The sequence below is a fragment of the Pseudorasbora parva genome, chromosome 4 (genome assembly GCF_024679245.1).
Source record: "Pseudorasbora parva isolate DD20220531a chromosome 4, ASM2467924v1, whole genome shotgun sequence".
Lineage (NCBI taxonomy): Eukaryota > Metazoa > Chordata > Actinopteri > Cypriniformes > Gobionidae > Pseudorasbora > Pseudorasbora parva.
Window position 1 is genome coordinate 55216258 of NC_090175.1, and position 18361 is coordinate 55234618.

The window sequence follows — 18361 nt, forward strand, 5'->3', positions numbered from 1 at the left end:
TTATCCACCAAGTTATTGACGTGAACTCGATGCATGCGTGAGAATATGATGCAGCTCAGCCGTTCATGACCCAGAAGAGGAGGAGCGAGACCGACACGGAAGACAATAACTTGGCGGATAAAGTCATTATTTCGATTTTTGAGCGCACAATAACTATTCTTGTCGCATTGTAAGATTATTGTACAGCCGCTGTAGTGAGATGGGCTGTGTTTTGATGTGTTTAGTGCCTTTATGGCTCTTGTGAGTTGAAATGTACTGAATGCCAATGGAGGCCTTTCTGACGCCTTTCTCAGCTTTACACTAAAATATCTTCATTTGTGTTCTGAAGATGAACGGAGGTATTACGGGTGTCCAACGACATGAGGGTGAGGAATTAATGAAATCATTTTCATTTTTGGTTGAACTAACCCTTTAAGGCGTTACACACTAAAGAAGGCTGCGTTCGCCATCCGTCTCGAAGGTGCGGGAAACGTGGGGTCATAAGCGGGAAAAAAGCACAACTGAACCCGCCTCACCAAACTCGGTCCTAGAGGGCCGCTGTCCGGCAGTTTAGCTCCAACCCCAATCAAACACACCTGAACCAGCTAATCAATGCCTTTATAGGACCTAGTAAGGTGTGTTGGATTGGGGTTGGAGCTAAACTCTGCAGGACAGCGGCCCTCCTGGACCGAGTATGGGGAGATCAACAGATGCGAAAAAATGCTTGTTTTCTCGACTCGATGTTTGTATTTTTCATCTACGTCTTTGCAAAGCAGCTTTGAAATCAATGGATTTGCAGCATTGCCCAAAAGTAAAAATTCTTGACTTCTGTTTGCACAGCTTTCACAAACTCTTGTTTTTGCAGTGCACCATCCCCATTGAAATCAATGGATCTGAAGCTTTGCCTAAAAGTCACATTTCTCAACGTTTGTTTGCACACCCCAGCAACCCTTAGCAAACCCTTGAATTTTTCATCTACCTCGATGCAATGCACCAATCCTGTTGAAATCAATTCATTTTCAGAATTGCTTAAAGTTACATTTTGTCAACTTTTGTCTGCACATTTTTTGCAACGTTTGCATTTCCCATCTACGTCGTTGCACTGCCTAAAAGTTAAATGTATATATTTTGGTTTGCTATTTTCGCACACCCTTACATATTGTTTTCTACGTCTTTGCAAAGCATCATTCCCATTGAAGTCAGTAGATTTGCAGCATTGCTCAAAAGTTGCAATCCTCGACTTTTGTTTGCACAGTTTTCGCAAACTCAAATTTTTTATCCGTTTTTGCAAATGCACCATTCCCATTGAAATCATAGATTTAAAACGTTGCTTAAAAGTTACATTTCTCAATGTTTGTTTGCACACTCAGGCGACACTTTCTCAACCCCTTTTTCATTTGCCTCGTTGCAATGCACCATTCCTGTTGAAATTAATGGATTTGCAGCATTGCCCAAAAGTTAAAATGCTCTAGTTTGCACAGCTTTCGCAAACCCCTGCGTATTTTATCAGTTTTTGCAATGAATCATTCCCATGGAAATCAATGGATCTAAAGCTTTACCTAGAAAGTTCAATTTCTCAACGTTTGTTTGCACAGCTTTCGCAAACCCTAATGCATTTGATCTACATCTTTGCAAAGCATCATTCCCATTGAAATCAATGGATTTTGCAGCATTGCCCAAAAGTTGCAATTCTCGACTTTAGTTCGCACAGCTTTCGCAAACCGTTGCATGCTTTATCTACGTCTTTGCAATGCATCATTCCCATGGAAATCAATGGATTTTAGCATTGCCTAAAAGTGAAATATTGTTAAGTTTTGCACACTCTTGTGTCTTTACATTGCACCATTCCCACCGAAAATCAACCGATTGGCAGCGTTAGTGTGTAGACGCCCGTCACGTGTGCATGAGAACGGATGCACCAGTTTTGTGATGATCTCCATGTTGTCGTACCCCTTTGACAAGCCCATGTGATTGCGAGGGGTTATTGAATATTGCAGGAGGAGCAGCACGGGTCTTCCTTATCCGGCTGAGAGGCGTAGTCCATCTGCCTGACTATCTCTGAGAACAGTTCGTCCACCATGGTTTTGCTCTTGGCTGACGTCTCCATGAACGGGCAGCCCCATTCTTCAGCTAGAGCTTGACCCTCGCTCGACGAAACCTCGCGCTCGTTGTCCAGGTCCACCTTGTTTCCCACGAGTATCACGGGCACACGCTCATACCTGTGAATGCACATGGCATGATAATGAGTGAAAGATTCAACATGAAATGATAAAATGTGGCATTTCAGCTCTAAATTAAAGAAGTAACAGTTGTTTCCAAACAGGTTTCCCTAATAGTTCTACTGCACCTTTTGCTCTCGCCTATCATTGGTCAAGCAAAGGGATAGTCCCACCCCCAAACTCATGGCATTGATTGAGTCAACAATGTTGTAAATGAGACACAGGCTGCGTCCGAAACCTGGAAAATGCTGCCTTTAGAGGACACACTTGAAGGCAGGAAGGCATCAAGCAACGTCTGAATCTATTGTTAGCTTCACTTCCTGTCTCCTGAGGGACCTTCATCTGATGGATTTTAAGGCAGCATACGTGTGTCCTTCGCTGCCTTTGATATCCCACAATCCTGTGCTTTCCATGCAGTGACAGTTGAGCTGGGGAAATAAGATGGCGTCCGAAAGTTGTGTTGGCTGGTCAGTTTGTGTGTAGATGCATGTTTTTTACCAATATTTTCCACTTCTGATGTCATTTCTAGCGAGAAATGACTAATGTAGTAATTAAATATGTGTTTAGTTCTCACCAAAGCTCGCTCTGTTTTGCTGTAGATCATTAAACTGATACACTGGCTTAGAAGTCTGTCGGAAATTAGTTTCGTGAGGTGCCTTCATGCACAAAACACTGCCTTACAAGCCATTGTCTGATTAGGCAACGAGTCAATGCCTAGGTTTCGGACGCAGCCATAATGTTTCATTCTTCAGGAAGTCAAACTACCAATGACTGACTTATAGTGATGATAGTGATTGCACACATACACCCGGAATATATTTTATTCATCTTTCCCCACCATTGACACCATTTATATACTGGTCAAAAATTATAGTTACAACATTAAATTACTCATAATAATTGAACTAGAAACGTTAAGTTGAAAATTGCACCAATAACTAATGATTCATTTGCTCCGGATTAAACTGCTCAATGTGTTTTCTTTACCAAGATTGATTGAGTTAATATAAGAGCACTTCACTCCAGTTATCGAACCACCATCCGATACTCGAGGTCAAAATCGTTAAAGATGACGCTAATTGATTTGTCTTCTTCCCAATGGCACACTAGCTGTGTGTCGCGGACTGAGAAATCCTGGGCCGAGGATGTGTGTAACTGTGAATCATTCCCTCCACAGACTCTGAGTCAGAGCTATTGATCCGTCAGACCCGCCTGCTGAAAAACGAGACTCTTTAGAGAAGTGTGTGTCCAGGGCATCGGGCGCTCGGCCCACGGCTCATCAGACCCGCTGAGTCATGGAAACCCATTCCCAGCCTTTAATGCAGAGAGCGGAGGAGTGTCTGTTTGACATCAGCTCTAATTAAAGGAGGAGGAAGATCATACACTCTCAAAAATGCTGGGTTAAAAACAACCCAAGTTGGGTTAAAAATGGACACACTCAGAAATTGGGTTGTTTGAACCCAGTGAATGGACCCATTCAAACAACCCAAATTCTGGGTTTGTCCAATTTTAACCCAACTTGGGTTGTTTTTAACCCAGCATTTTTTTTAGAATGTAGTGACTGTAGAGATCGACGACGATGATGACGACAAAAGAGTGAAGATCTCAAAACATTACTGCTCCTTTTCATCCCCACACTGATAAAAATGATTCTGTGGTAAAGTAAATACTACAGAAAAAGCTAGGATGTAATTTCTACAATAAAAAGTTAAATCAGGTCAGAATAATTAAATTAAAAACTAGTACTCAATTCAAGCTTGTAGAAATTAAAATGTAAATATCAACGTTATAAAATTAAAGTTGTCATGAACTGGCTTTTTATTTTTTTATACTGTTGTCTGAGGTTAACTAATGACGTTTGTGTGGTTTGTACATCCAAAAACATCATAACTAATAAGTAATAGGCTATTTTCTACACTGGTTTTGAGGCTCTCTCCTGAACGCTGGGTTCTGATGGGCGTGTCACTGGAGACTTGGAAGTAAACGCCCACGGCTAGGATTGGATACGATTCGCATATTTAATGAGCTTAAGCTTGTTTTGAAAGCGACAACTGCAATGATTTTCTCGACCGCAGGGCTCGTAAATGTCTTTATCTAACAAACACAATGATTTATTTCTCATCGACCTGCAATTGATTGGAATATTATTTCTATATTACATGGCCCGCACAATCGCACACACACACACACACACACACACACACACACACACACGTGCGCGCCCAGATCAAGAAAGAATTTCTGCCAACAGGCGTACGTTTTGGTAGCCTGTCTAGAAACCACACAGCCCCGGGACTACTATTATAAAAAAGACGCTTTACCCACAGAAGTTTGTTGCACCATTCCTGTCGGATCTAATATAGAAGGCACAACGTTGTGTCTGCAAATCCAGCACTTGAGTCTTGTTTACAAGCGATTGCGCTGTGAAATGAAGTGAACACACGTACGGTCTTCCCCACGTGAGCTGGAACTTAAAAACATAAATGAATATCACACATTTCTAATATTAGGATCCAAAGGAAACTTTTGCAGCGACTGTTTTCTTCCACAATATCTTGCTATCTTCTTCCACACATTTATTGCTGCTGGCTAGCGAGCCGATCAGCTCCACGAGTCGGTGTGTGGGGCTACTGAACTCGTCACGCTATGATGTAAGAATGAAGCCCACGATCGTTTTCTGGGCCTGGTGTCTATAAAAGCTTTTCTTTGACTAAAAAGGAAGTTTCAGCTCTGAAACGTACAAGATAATCTTATTTTATTACACGGCTCTGTGAAATACTTGATTCTGATTGGTCAATCGCGCATTCCAGCGGTACGTTATTTCCAGATAACACCCGCTCATCCGGGTACTACGAGTTATCTTGACCGGTACTACTTCTGTGCTTAACGCTGGCGCCATCTTGTGGCTTAAGCAGCCGTGGCTACAATGGAAGGCGGGTTTCCTTTATAACGTTTTTAATTTAGATATTTTTCTTACACAAACGCATCGATTCGAATCAGAAGGCTCTATTAACCCATCGGAGTCGTGTGGAGCACGTTATTTGACGGACAGCTGCAGGACTTCAAACACAACTACAACTACTGCTGGGATTAACGTTAGCCTGGACTTTTTAAATATAACTCCGATTGTATTTGTTTGAAAGAAGAATGCCATATACACCTACGAAAACTTGAGGGTGAGTAAATCATAGGCTTGGTTTCATTTTTGGGTGAACTAACCCTTTCAGCATTCATTTTCAACATTTAGCAGCAATAGATAAAGGCTTAAAGCAGGTTGGAACTGTTTTCCTTCGCGGAAGCTTTGCGTAAGAGCTATATATTTAATCTAAATATTTAATCTCGAGACAATATTTTGTGTCTAATAATTATTTATTTGAGAGTAGCCGTGTAATAAGCGGGATAATATACACCCAACCGGTTGTTATCGCAGAATAAACCCCTTCAGAGTGATGCTCCGCTTCGCGTCGGGGTCCTGATCACTCTGTCGGGGTTTATTCTGCGATAACAACCGGCTGGGTGGACATTATCCCTTACTTACCATGACCTTTTATATATCAAAGCTCAAGAAAGTTGATTTCTCAATTCATCACCCCTTTAAGTAAAACTACTGAACTTTTCTGATACTGGTGTTCCCATCATGTACTGGGGTTTAAATAATTAATGAGGTTGATTTTGCACTGGTTTCCAGCTGTATTTACACTGTTTTATCATTGATTTTGTTGCTAGGTCTGTTATTAATTGATCACATTAAAGACATTTATAATGTTACAAAAGATTATATTGCAAAATAATGCTGCATTTTTGAATATTCTTTTCATCAAAGAACCCTGAAAACTAAAATGTATCAGTTTATCCAAAAATATGAAGCAGCACAACTGTTTTTAACCTCGATAATAACAGAAATGCAGCAAATTGGTATATATATATATATATATATATATATAAAACATATGCCTGGCAAAAGTATTGGGACACCCCTCTAAATCATTGAGTTCAGGTGTTCAATCACTTCATGGCCACAGGTGTATTAATCAAGCACTAGGTATGCAGACGCTTCTACAAACATTTGAGAAATTTCCTCACTACTAAATATTCCACACTCAACAGTTAGTGGGATTATAACAAAGCCGAAGCGATTAGGAATAACAGCAGCTAAGGTCACAGTACGCAGAAGTCACCAACTTTCTGCAGAGTCAATATCTACAGACCTCCAAACTTCTGTGGCCTTCAGATGAGCTCAAGAACAGTGTAGAGAGCTTCATGGAATGGGTTTCCATGGCCGAGCAGCTCATCCAAGCCTTACATCACCAAATGCAATGCAAAGCGTGAGATGCAGTGGAGTAAAACAGCCGACACTGGACTCTAGAGCAGTGAGACGTGTTCTCTGAGTGAACAATCACGCTTCTCTGTCTGACAATCCCATGGACAAGTCTGTGTTTGGCGGTTACCAGGAGAACGGGACTTGTCTGACTGCATTGTGTCAAGTGTAAAGTTTGGTGGAGGGGGGATTATGGTGTGGGGTTTGGCTTGCCCCCTTAGTTCCAGTGAGAGGAAATCTTAATGCTTCAGCATACTAATATATTTCAGACAATTTAAATGCTCCCAACTTTGTGGGAACAGTTTGGGGACGGCCTCTTTCTGTTCCAACATGACTGCGCACCAGTGCACAAAGTGTCGGTCCATAAAGACATGGATGAGGAGTTTGGTGTGGAGGAACTTGACTGGCCTGCACAGAGTCCTGAGCTCAACCCGATAGAACAGCTTTGGGATGAATTAGAGCGGAGACTGAGAGCCAGGCCTTCTCGTCCAACATCAGTGCCTGGTCTCACAAATGCACTTCAAGAAGAATAGTCAAAAATTCCCATAAACACACTCCTAAACCTTGAGGAAAGCCTTCCCAGAAGAGTTGAAGCTGTTAGAGCTGCAAAAGGTGGACCAGCTCCATATTAAACCCTAGGGAGTAACAATGGGATGGCATTAAAGTTCATGTGCATGTAAAGGCAGGCGTCACAAAATTTATGGCAATTTAGTGTATATATACAGAATATATTATTTGCTGTGCAGTTGTTGCACAATGTAAACACTGCAATTCTATCATAGTAAATGTCAGTAGTCATGTTTAACAGGAGGGGTTTCAGAGATGACAGCAGGGGTTCAGGATCTCGTTGTTGGTTCTTGATTGACACTGTTCAGCATTATTTATTAAGCACCAGACAATACGTCTCATGCTGCAATGGCATTCAGCATCATTCACGTCATGTTATTCCATCTAACATTTCACCAGCCTCAGCTAATACTCCTTGTCACACTATAGCAGGACGTTGTTGCGGGGCGAGAGGTGTGAATGGTGAGTGGGAGGTAAGATGAAATGTCATCTATTGGTGGCGAGCGGGAGAAACGCTATTTATAGCCTGACAGACACAAGGGAAGTCTGGAGTTAGACGGCTGTTAGAGCAGGTCTGGGATGTTTCTGTCATATTCATCATGATTCATGAACATATGCTCTCCAGCACAATGTGGGAAACACACACTTTTAAGGTGAAAGCATGTCAAGGAAAGAATTATGATAGAAATTAATGCTGACAAACCGTACATTTAGTTTGTACACATTTTATGCACTGCTGATGAAGAATAGCAATAAAGGTGGCTGAGAAAAATACTACCGATTTATTTAGTTTATAAAGCGACACGAAAATCTTTCCCCAAAACAAATTTCCCATCAGGCTCGGCGGCAGCACGGCTCCTTACAAGGACAAAATATAAATATACACTCTAAAAAATGCTGGGTTGTTTTAACCCAATGTTGGGTCAAATATGGACTAACCCAGCAATTGGATTATTTTAACCCAGCTATTGGGTTGTTTTAATCCTGCGGTTGGGTTCAATATTTGCTTAATACAAACCAAATGCTGGGTTAGTCCATATTTGACCCAACATTGGGTTAAAACAACCCAGCATTTTTTAGAGTGTAGAATTGATTAAATATATAATGTACGTCTTTTGATCTTCATTTTGTTTCGTAAGTGCACACACAATTATAATATAATTATATTGTATATTTTAAATGATTTAATAATATTCAAATAATTTGAGATATATAATATTCCATTTATATATATATATATATATATATATATATATATATATATATATATATATATATATATATATATATATTCAATTTTAATTATAAAATATATATTAATATTAATATATCAAATTACACTCTAAAAAATGCTGGGTTGTTTTAACCCAATGTTCGGTCAAATATGGACTAACCCAGCGATTGGGTTATTTTTAACCCTGTGGTTGGGTTAAATATTTGGTTATATTGCTGGGTTAGTCCATATTTGTTTTTACCCAGAATTTTTTAGAGTGTAATTTAAAAATATTTAATAAAATCACACACACACACACACACACACACACACACACACACACACACACACACACACACACACACACACACACACACACACACACACACACACACACACACACACACACACACACACACACACACACACACACACACACACACACATATTAGGCCTGTCAAGTTGATTGATTGTGACAAAAGCTTGTGTATATTTGTGTGTATTATATTATATATATATATATATATATATATATATATATATATATATATATATATATATATATATATATATATATATATATATATATATATATATAAACAGATACTGGTTCTCATTTAGTTTCATAATGCTGCTTGGTGACATTTTCCACATTGCCATGCCATGCATTATCATCTTAATGTCTGAGAGATTAAAATAATTTAATACAGCGACAAGATAACAAACACAGCAGCACTAGTTAAGTGAATGTAATTACCCCGGAGACTAACGAAGCGCGAGCCTTCACGACCCACAACATCTATTAGAGGATCATTGAAGCATGTGCGTTGCTCTTAAAGCACTGACCGCAGCGATCATGATGAACTCATGAGCTGCACATGACAAGGTGCATTTACCAACTTAGTATCTGACAGCAGCTCAATAGCTAATTAATCTTTCATGCCACTGCACGCATTCATTGCTCATTGCCTGAAAGCACTCGTCACAGCACGCGCATTTGACTGAAACACACTGGGGTAATTTATAATCAAATAATGCAATGCATCAAATATAATGCACCATAAAGATGGAAACTGCGAAAGTTTATTGGTGTTGTTTTGGCATGATTCACCACAGGAATTAAGCAAGTCAGGTGTAAAAAAATAAAAACACAAGTGCCTATTGCATTTGTAGAGAGGAACTGTTTGGAGGGTGAATTGTGATCGGTCTGACTGTGATTTAAAACACATGACTTCACTGTCCGTCTGTCAAAAAGTGACGGCTGCATCGCTCCATCCAGCGGATTGAAGGCCTCGCCGGCGCGGTTGCCCAGTAACGGTTCGACCCCTGGTGCTTAGGAACACAAACAGATGTGATGTCTCCAGAGACCCTGCTAAGAGCCATGAATGCATGCTGGGATGCTTTTGGCCAGAAATGCTGGTCTGGCCACACGCTGATTCAGAGCGAAACAAAGGAACCAGTTGTTAATGAAAACAAAAGAGGAACGTTTTTTTTTTCTCTCCAAAGTTTCCCAAAATAAAAAATGTCAGTCAGAAAATAATAAACGCTGAATAAAATCCAAACTGACTGAAGGAGACACAATGTTCAGAAGCAGAACTGCTAGAAGAGTACAGAACATTAAAATAATAAGAACAACATCAACGATTAAGAAAGCGATAATGCCATGAAAATCATTGTTTGAACACTGTTTCCTGTTTTTACGTGTTTAGTTCAGTTTCCCGTCTCATGCCTGTTGAGTTTAGCCTGACAAGCCAGACCCACATCCAGATGTTTGGTCTGGAAACTCACCATTGACAGCTCAGTCCGAGGGGCGGATAAACGGTTGTCTTTCAAACTCCCTCTGCACGCGATAGGATAGCGCTACCACCAACCAGAGCAACGAAGGTGAAGCAGAGCTTGTTGACAGATTAAACATTCGCCGTATCTGGTCGGCTAAACTCCGAACACATCTTCCCTTCTTAAGAATGACTTCAGTGCCGTTCTTTGTTCTTTTCTCAGAGAAAAGCTTAACTCCAAGTCTTCCAGAAGCGCAGTCAAAGCTGATTCGAAAGACCGCCGCCGTTCGCCAGCTTCTGTGTTTACTAGAAGCACGCAAACGCAACTCGGCCGTCATTATGTTAAGCCCCGCCCACCAACTCTATACACGATGTGATTGGCCCGACCAGAGTTTGGCTTTTCCAGCTCAGAAGGGTATTGAGAGTTGCTAGACGACACTCGCGAGCAGATTAGATTTGCTGCCGCTAGGGTGCGTCTAGATTTCTAGGCTAGCTTTAGTTCTGTTTCCTGTTTCACATGCATTTTGTTCCATTTCCTGTCTGAGAGTTTTGAGGTTTGGTTAATAAACATTGTTACACTGTAAAAAATTATTTAGAAAAAAAGTTACCTGGTTGCCTTAAAATTTTGAGTTCATACAATGACTATTTTTTGTTGTTGAGATTTGACAACCTTTATTAAAATATCATTAAAAGATTTTGTAAGCATATTGGGTAATTACCAGATTTATGTAGTTCTCAGATACAATAATATTTTGAGTTTCTATTTATTAAACAAATTTCCTTCATTGTATCAACTCAAATTTTTAATTTCAATAAACTCAAAATTAAGGCAACCACATTACTTACTTTTTTAAGTTAAACCAACAATTTTTTTTTTACAGTGTACTGCTGCAAATAGATCCGCTTCTTCCTCTTTGAGCAACCGTAGTGTGACAACATGACAGAGAATAAATGTCATATTAATTAAAGTAGCTTTCTTGTTTTTATAAATGTAAATAATTAATATACAAAATAACGGGGCGGGGCCTTGTTGAGTTAGTTAGTAGTGTGTTGAAAATGCGGATTAAGGGGCGGGACATATCCCTAACACGATTGAAATGCTTGACCAATCACAACACACCACTCCAGCTGACCAATCAGAGCGCATTGTGGTTTTGTGCTCTGATTGGTCGACAGGAACTAAACAGAGCGTCACTGACAGACTGGGAAGAGATGAGCTGCGATAATGGAGAATATGGGATAAATTATGTGTTTTTGAACACTCAAGCATGAAAACCTGTTCCAACAGAGCACAAAAACAACATCAAGACTTTGTGAAAGGGCATAAGGTCGTCTTTAAACAGTATAAAGTACATGAACTGAAAAATACAAGTAAAAGGTCACAGAGCAAGTAAAACGCAGAAAAGTAGCCAAACCAATTGTAAAGTCGTACAACATACATAATCCCCCTCGGTGTACAGAAATAGAGGAAATCTTCTCTTCAGAGTGAAACACAAATGAAGACAGATGACTTCATGTTAATACGCCACACTTTGCTCGCGGTCACCGCGGTGCAGCGGAGCGAGCAGCAAATTGGAGCAGGTTAAAAAGCAATCATCGTCTTCAGCGGCCTTCCCTATCCACACACACTCTCTCCAGGACGTGCTTTTCCATGCGTTTTAGAGCTACGGGAATGCTTTCACACTAATCTAAGATCTCTTTCTTCAATCCCGACAAAAACACTCCCACAAAAATGATTTCAGATGAGTGTGAAATGTCAATATCCATGGGCGCTATACAGCAGGTTTCCCTCAGGAACACAATCTCATCTTTCAAGAAGGAAGGTCTCACGGGAGGCAGTCGCGCCGTCAGGCGCAAACTGTCATTAGAAACGCTGTATATGTGTATTAAATGCATCTGAAGTCAATTAGATATGACAGAGATCGTAATTACTAACGGAAAGCAATCCAGAGGTTAAGTGGATTGAACAGTTGAGACATTTAGAATGTTACAAAAGATTCGATTTCAAATAATCGCTGTTCTTTTGAACATTCTATCCATCAAAGAATCCTAAAAAAAAAAATTGGATCAGTTTCCACATAAATATCAACTGCACTCTAAAAAAAACGGTGCTATATAGCACTAAAAGTGGTTCTTTGGCTTGTCATCATAGGGCAGCGTTTCTCAAAGTGTGGGGCGCGCCCCACTGGTGGGGAATAGAGACATGACAAGTGGGGCACGACAAACGGGAGGAAATGTGTTAATTTTTTGTGCCCATCTCTATTAACCTTTTGAGCGGTCCCACATGGGATTTTTATTTCTATGCCCCTGAGAGTACGGACCCACATATGGGATTTAGAATGTTTAGTGACGTGACATAACTGTCAGATTCAAACGGTGGGACGCGCTTCGGCTGGCACTGAGCCAGATGCATACGCGCTCAGCTCTTGACATACGTCATGCAGTGTTTTCAACCGCATACTGTTTATTTTAGGTTTAATTGAATAGGTAACATTTAAATACACAAGTACTAGTAAAACAATACATTTAGAGTTTGTAGAATACACTGGTGTCTTTGGAAGCAGCAATAACAATCCATTCAAATATAATTGGTCGACATGTTTTATTCATATCAGATACACATAGTGTAAGTAACTATAAAGTTTGCTCGATTCTTCTCCCAGTTCACCGGTCACTTACTTATTCCAGGAGAAGCTGATGAATATACGTACTGCAAATCCGATTGACAGGACTCTGAACTGCAGTGCATTTGTTCAAACGTGGCAGCGCCCATCTCACATTATAGATCAAAATCAAGATCATTTATAAAGGGGTTTAAATGGCAAAACACACCTACAATTGGATTATTAGACAGTTGATGACATGGTAAGCAAGTATGTCAATATTTTGAATAAAAAAGAAAAAAAAACGTAATAAAAGCGATACATCTGTCATTCAGCGCTATTTTGATTATGGTGAGTCACGTGATAAACATGACGCGTTGCCATAGAAACATTAATTTGAAACGTTCTAAAATAACGTTGCCTTAAAAAAAACTCAGCTAAAATATTTTGACTGTACACATGAAAGGTTTAAATGTGATGTTAATCAAATAAATGTTAACAGGCAAACTTAAAGCCTAGATAATTACCATTTTGTTGGGTGATTGGGGACAGGTGGGGCTCGTGGCCCTTCCCTACCTCCAAAGTGGGGAATGGCAGAAAAAGTTTGAGAAACACTGTCATAGGGGAACCACTTGAAGTGCTGTATAGCACTAAGTCTTGGTGATTCAGTGGTTCTTCAGCAGTTCTTCAGCAGTTCTTCAGCAGTTCTTCAGCAGTTCTTTGGGATGACTGAGGGTCTATATAGCACAGTTACCATATCCAGAACCCGTTAAGCCCCTCAATGGTTCTTCAGCGGTGTTTCAGCGGTTCTTTGGGGTGGTAAAGCTGCTATATAGCACCACTGCCATACAAAGAACCTTTCAAGCACCTTTAAAGGTTCTTTACACACCAAAGAACTACTGTTGGTGCCGTTTAGCACCATTATTTAGAAAGAAATAAAATGCGATATGGCTCCTCTTATGGGTTCTACATTGCACCATTTGACAGAGGTACTGTAGAGCACCTTTAAAGATATAGTGCTATTTGGCACCAAAAGTGGTTCTTGGCTTGTAATCATAGAACCACTTTTAGTGCCAAATAGCACTATATCTTTAGAGTGTGTTTTTTCAAAATCAGAAATGTTCATTAAGCAGCATATCCTCATATGAGAATGATTTCTGAAGGATCACGTCACCCTGAAGACTGGAGTAATGATGCTTACATCAATGATCACACTTCACATAGATCACATAATAATAATAATATTTAACATTTTTTTACTGCATTTTTTTAATTAAATAAATGCAGTCCTGGTGACCAGAAGAGACACACACTTCATATAATAAATAATATTTAAGTTCTGTAAGGGCTGCAGGGAGTCTGAGAGTCATTAACACATTTACACATCTTGATATCAATTTTATCTGCATTTTAGTAAATGCTTTTCACAGACTTGCACACATGGTAGATTATGTGCAGCAGCGCACAGATTGTGTGTGGGCCGTGTGTTTAAACACCTGCCGTGGCTAAATTGAATACGTCGATGTGTTTTTTCATCTAAATTCATTAAAGAGTGTTTGGCATTAGATAGAAAGCAGATGAGCCGCGGATCCGCCCACATTTCCTCTTCCCAGGGTCTCGCTGCCAAAAGTCAAGCCAGCCTTTGGTTCCTGCGCGCTAATGCAGTTGTGATGTTTCTTTGGCTTCCACCGGCACACAATCTCATTTATATTTTGGTGAGTGTGCAAATCTCACCAGCGTTACTGTAGTTATCATCAGCCGTCTCAGCATGTGTCGGCCTCCTCCTGCAGATTAACAACCGGTGCCAGAGCGCCAGAGATTTTCTGCAGGTTCTGGCATCAAACGCTGCCAATTCAATTCATAATGCGAGAGATAAAGCTGCAAAAAAGCCCATCCTGAGTGTGTTTAATGGCGGGATTTTCCACAGGAACTTCAGCCCTCAGACCCAGTTTATGTCTTTATTTAATGCATTTTTATTTACACAAGTGTCATATCTCAAATTGTATTCACATAAAGTAAAATAATTTAAATTACTCCAGCATTTGCTCATTTATTTAATAATGTATTTATGTTTATTTGGCAAGTATATAAGATGGATAAATGCACATTATTCTATAAATGGAAAAATAACCCCAACATGCACGTACAAAATTAACTAAATATGGGTCTACTTAATCTTTTATAAACTATTTAGCACAAAATCATCCCAAGCAGAACTTTAAATGTCTTGGAGGCTGTTCTGCATGAAACTGTCAGGTTGCTGGATGTAAATATGGCGAAACAACACGACATTTTCAGGTGATGTCATGACTGATTACTGTGGTAAAGTGGCTGATTACTTTTATCGGTTCAATATTTCATGGGGCTTTTGCTATTCAAATGCAACAGTTGCTGTATTTGTCACGCTCACATCTGAACAGACAGAAAACGCAAGAAGACAATATGAGAAAGTGCATAAATAGGAGCTTTTAAAGCTGTTCTCCTTCAGTGTTCTGACGTGATAATTCAGGCCTTTCAGGTTGTGCAGCTCCGGTGATGAATCTTTTATCTCTGTGTGCTTTACCTCACGCTGGCTTTATGATTGTTCTGTAGATGCTGTTTATGAAAGTGACGCGTTCAGACCTCTTTTAACAGTCGATATGGAAAAACACAAACAATACAGCATCTGTTTCTAGACCTTGGGTTAAACTATGGAAAGATTATAACAGATGCTGCGTCCCGTTGGACTTTTTATTAACGGCACTGTCATATTATTCCCCCCCACACACACACTAAAGTGTTTCCATCTTCTTAACTGGCTCTTAAAACTTGGCAAGTTCCCTTCACTCAGAGAAGACAAACTTCCTGCTTTCCAGACTGAACAGTACCATGGTAAAATGAGGGCTCTTTAATACAGTATTACCACGATGCTGAATGATTACCATATTCATATAACACTTACAAACAAAGTACTGCGAAAGTACCCTGGTAAAATGTCAGTACGCTGTGGCACTTCAGTATTTATGTCCACATGCTGGGTAATACATGGTTTTTGTACGTTTTTGTCACCTCAAATGTACAAAACAGTACTATGACAGTACTCAGGTAAAATGATGGGATCAGATGGCACTTCAATATTCACCACGGTAACACCATCATTTTCTGTCTTTATTGTTTTCACTTCAAATTTACAAAAACATACTATGACAATACCCTGGTAAAATGATGGGATCAGATTCAAATACCACGGTATTTTTAATATTTATCATGGTACATGTCGAAAAACATGGTATTTCCATTGTTTTCTGTAAGTTTACTGCTTTCACCTCAAAGTACTGAAGTACGCAGTAAACATGAATGCCATGTACTGGTACCGAATGATTACCACTTTAAAAAGTACTAATATAAGTACGGTGGCAGTAGCATGATAAAATTATAGTATAACATGCTACTTTATTATTTGCATGAACAAAAACATGGTAATACTATCGTATTCTGTAGGTTTATTGCTATTCACCTTGAATTTACAAAAAAATATTGTGGCAGTACCGTGGTAAAATGACAGTATTACATGCTAATACCATGGCACTTCAATATTTACCATGGTACATGTCAAAATATATTTCTGTAAGTTTACTGCTTTCACCTCAAAGGACTGAAGTATGCAGTAAAAATTATGGCATGGTTCTTTAATACAGTATGTACTATGGTACTGAATGATTATCAAATTAATAGAAGGCCATATTAAAAACTTCTTTATAAAGTAGTGTGGCAGTGCCGTGGTAAAATGATAGTATCACATGCTACCGTAATATTTAAATGCATAAACAAAAACATGGTAATTCTGCATCATATTCGGTTTATTGCTATTCACCTTGAATTTACAGTATATATATATATATATATAAAATCCCGGCAGTACCGTGGTAAAATTACAGTATTTCATGCATACAGGTCCAAAAACATAATTCTTTGTACGTTTATTGTTAATTTCCCCTCAAATGTATACTGTGACAGTACCCTGGTAAAATTATGGTATAAGATGCTAGTACCATGATACTTTTAATATTTACCTTAGTATGTCCTCCAAGTAATACCATTGGTGTATTGCATTTATTAGAGAGTACTGTAGTAGTTGTCCTACCATGGTAAAATGATATTATTTCTACCATGAAACAACATTTGCATGGTAAACATTGTTTTTCTAAGGTTTATTGGTATTCACCTTACAAAAAACGATTGTGGCTGTGTCATGGTAAAATGACCGTATTAATATGCACCATGTTAAAATGTGGTATTACCAAAATACTTGTCTGTAAGTTTTTTTTTTTTTTCGCCTTAAATTGAGAAAAACACTGTGGTGGTATGGTAATATTAGGTGCTCCCAAGAAATACCTGGAGTTCAAGTAGAGTTAAAATCATGGTACCAGGTGGTTATACCATGGTATTCCCGTCACTGATTAGTGCGATACAATGCAGTGTTTATGGGTAAAGCAGTCTCACCTCTTCACCCGGATGATCTGATCTCTCATGGGCTTGATGTCTTGGAAGCTCTGCTGGTTGACCAGGCTGTAGACCAGGATGAAGCCCTGGCCGTTCTTGATGTAGAGATCCCGCATGGACGCGAACTGCTCCGTGCCGGCCGTGTCCAGGATCTCCAGCACCGACGGCGAGGAGTCCACCTCGATCTCCTTGCGGTAGAAGTCTTCGATGGTCGGGTCGTACTTCTCGATGAAGGTCCCGGTCACGAACTGGACGGTGAGCGCGGATTTCCCGACGCCTCCGCTGCCGAGCACCACCACCTTATACTCGCGCATTGCGCACCGAGCCGAACCGACGTGACGCGCGTAATGGAGCGAGCTAACAGCGTCCGAGCCGATCAGATGCCGCGGGAAACTTGCCTTGAAGATTGCAGAAGTCGAGCAGACGCGGTGCCATGGCTGGCTGTATTGCAACAGAGGCGCACAAAGAGCCAATGTGCGGACTTCATGGCATCGGTCCGCATCTAGAAAACATCTGCGAGAAGAAATCACCTCGAGAAAGCCTGTTTGCGTGCGTAAAAACGCCGAGCACATAGGGCATCATCACGCGTCCCCTCCCAGATGCGCTCCAGAATAGAAGATGCACATTATTCTGCATCTTACAGCATCCTCAACCGCCATACTCTCGGGTGGAGACCTTCTGAAGCCAGAGCACACATTCTCGGCTCGAGGATAGGAGTTTTATAGCGGGATTGATGCTCTGAGCGCTCAATTGGAGCGGAGGAGTGCGACAAGCCACGCCCATCGCTCTTAATAAGGCAATGGTTGGGTGAGGTGGGCGGGACTTCCGCTTAAACTTCGGCGCGGATGGTTACAGCCCCAGCTGAGCGACCAATGAGAGGCGGCGCGAAACATGATGCTGGGGATGCTGTTCCTATGGCAACAGCGCGTCGCCTGCATCAGCACCTGAAATAGAAAGCAACAGGGATGCGGCCATTGTGTGTGTGTGCACTGATGCAGGCTGCAGTGGCTCATGGAAAATTTGAATACTTCTATTCATATCTGCATGATTCTTTCACATACTGAAGTTAGTCTTTATTTTAAAAAAGCCACTCATATATATTTCAGCATGTCTTTATGTAATACAGTCCCATACAGAGGAATATGTTGTGCAGTTACCTCTTAATAAATTATCCATCTCCTCATGTCCAGGTTTACAGCTTTCAT

General features: G+C 40.2%; 1 protein-coding gene across 1 annotated transcript; it reads right to left on the reverse strand.

Moving 5' to 3' along the window:
• Nucleotides 1-533: 533 nt before the first annotated feature.
• rap2ab (RAP2A, member of RAS oncogene family b) lies at nt 534-17914 on the reverse strand. The gene is made up of 2 exons (XM_067442235.1): nt 17157-17914; nt 534-2198 (listed from the first exon to the last, which is right to left on the reverse strand). The coding sequence occupies exons 1-2, from the start codon at nt 17726-17728 to the stop codon at nt 1961-1963; spliced, it is 810 nt and encodes a 269-aa protein (XP_067298336.1). The 5' UTR covers nt 17729-17914; the 3' UTR covers nt 534-1960.
• Between the last annotated feature and the right edge of the window lie 447 nt (nt 17915-18361).

Excerpts from the sequence above, each read along its gene's own strand:
- rap2ab (XM_067442235.1), bottom strand. The coding sequence starts at position 17,728 with ATGTGCTCGGCGTTTTTACGCACGCAAACAGGCTTTCTCGAGGTGATT. Across the intron at positions 2,199-17,156 it reads CAGATCATCCGGGTGAAGAG|GTATGAGCGTGTGCCCGTGA; the intron begins GTGAGACTGCTT and ends GTGCATTCACAG.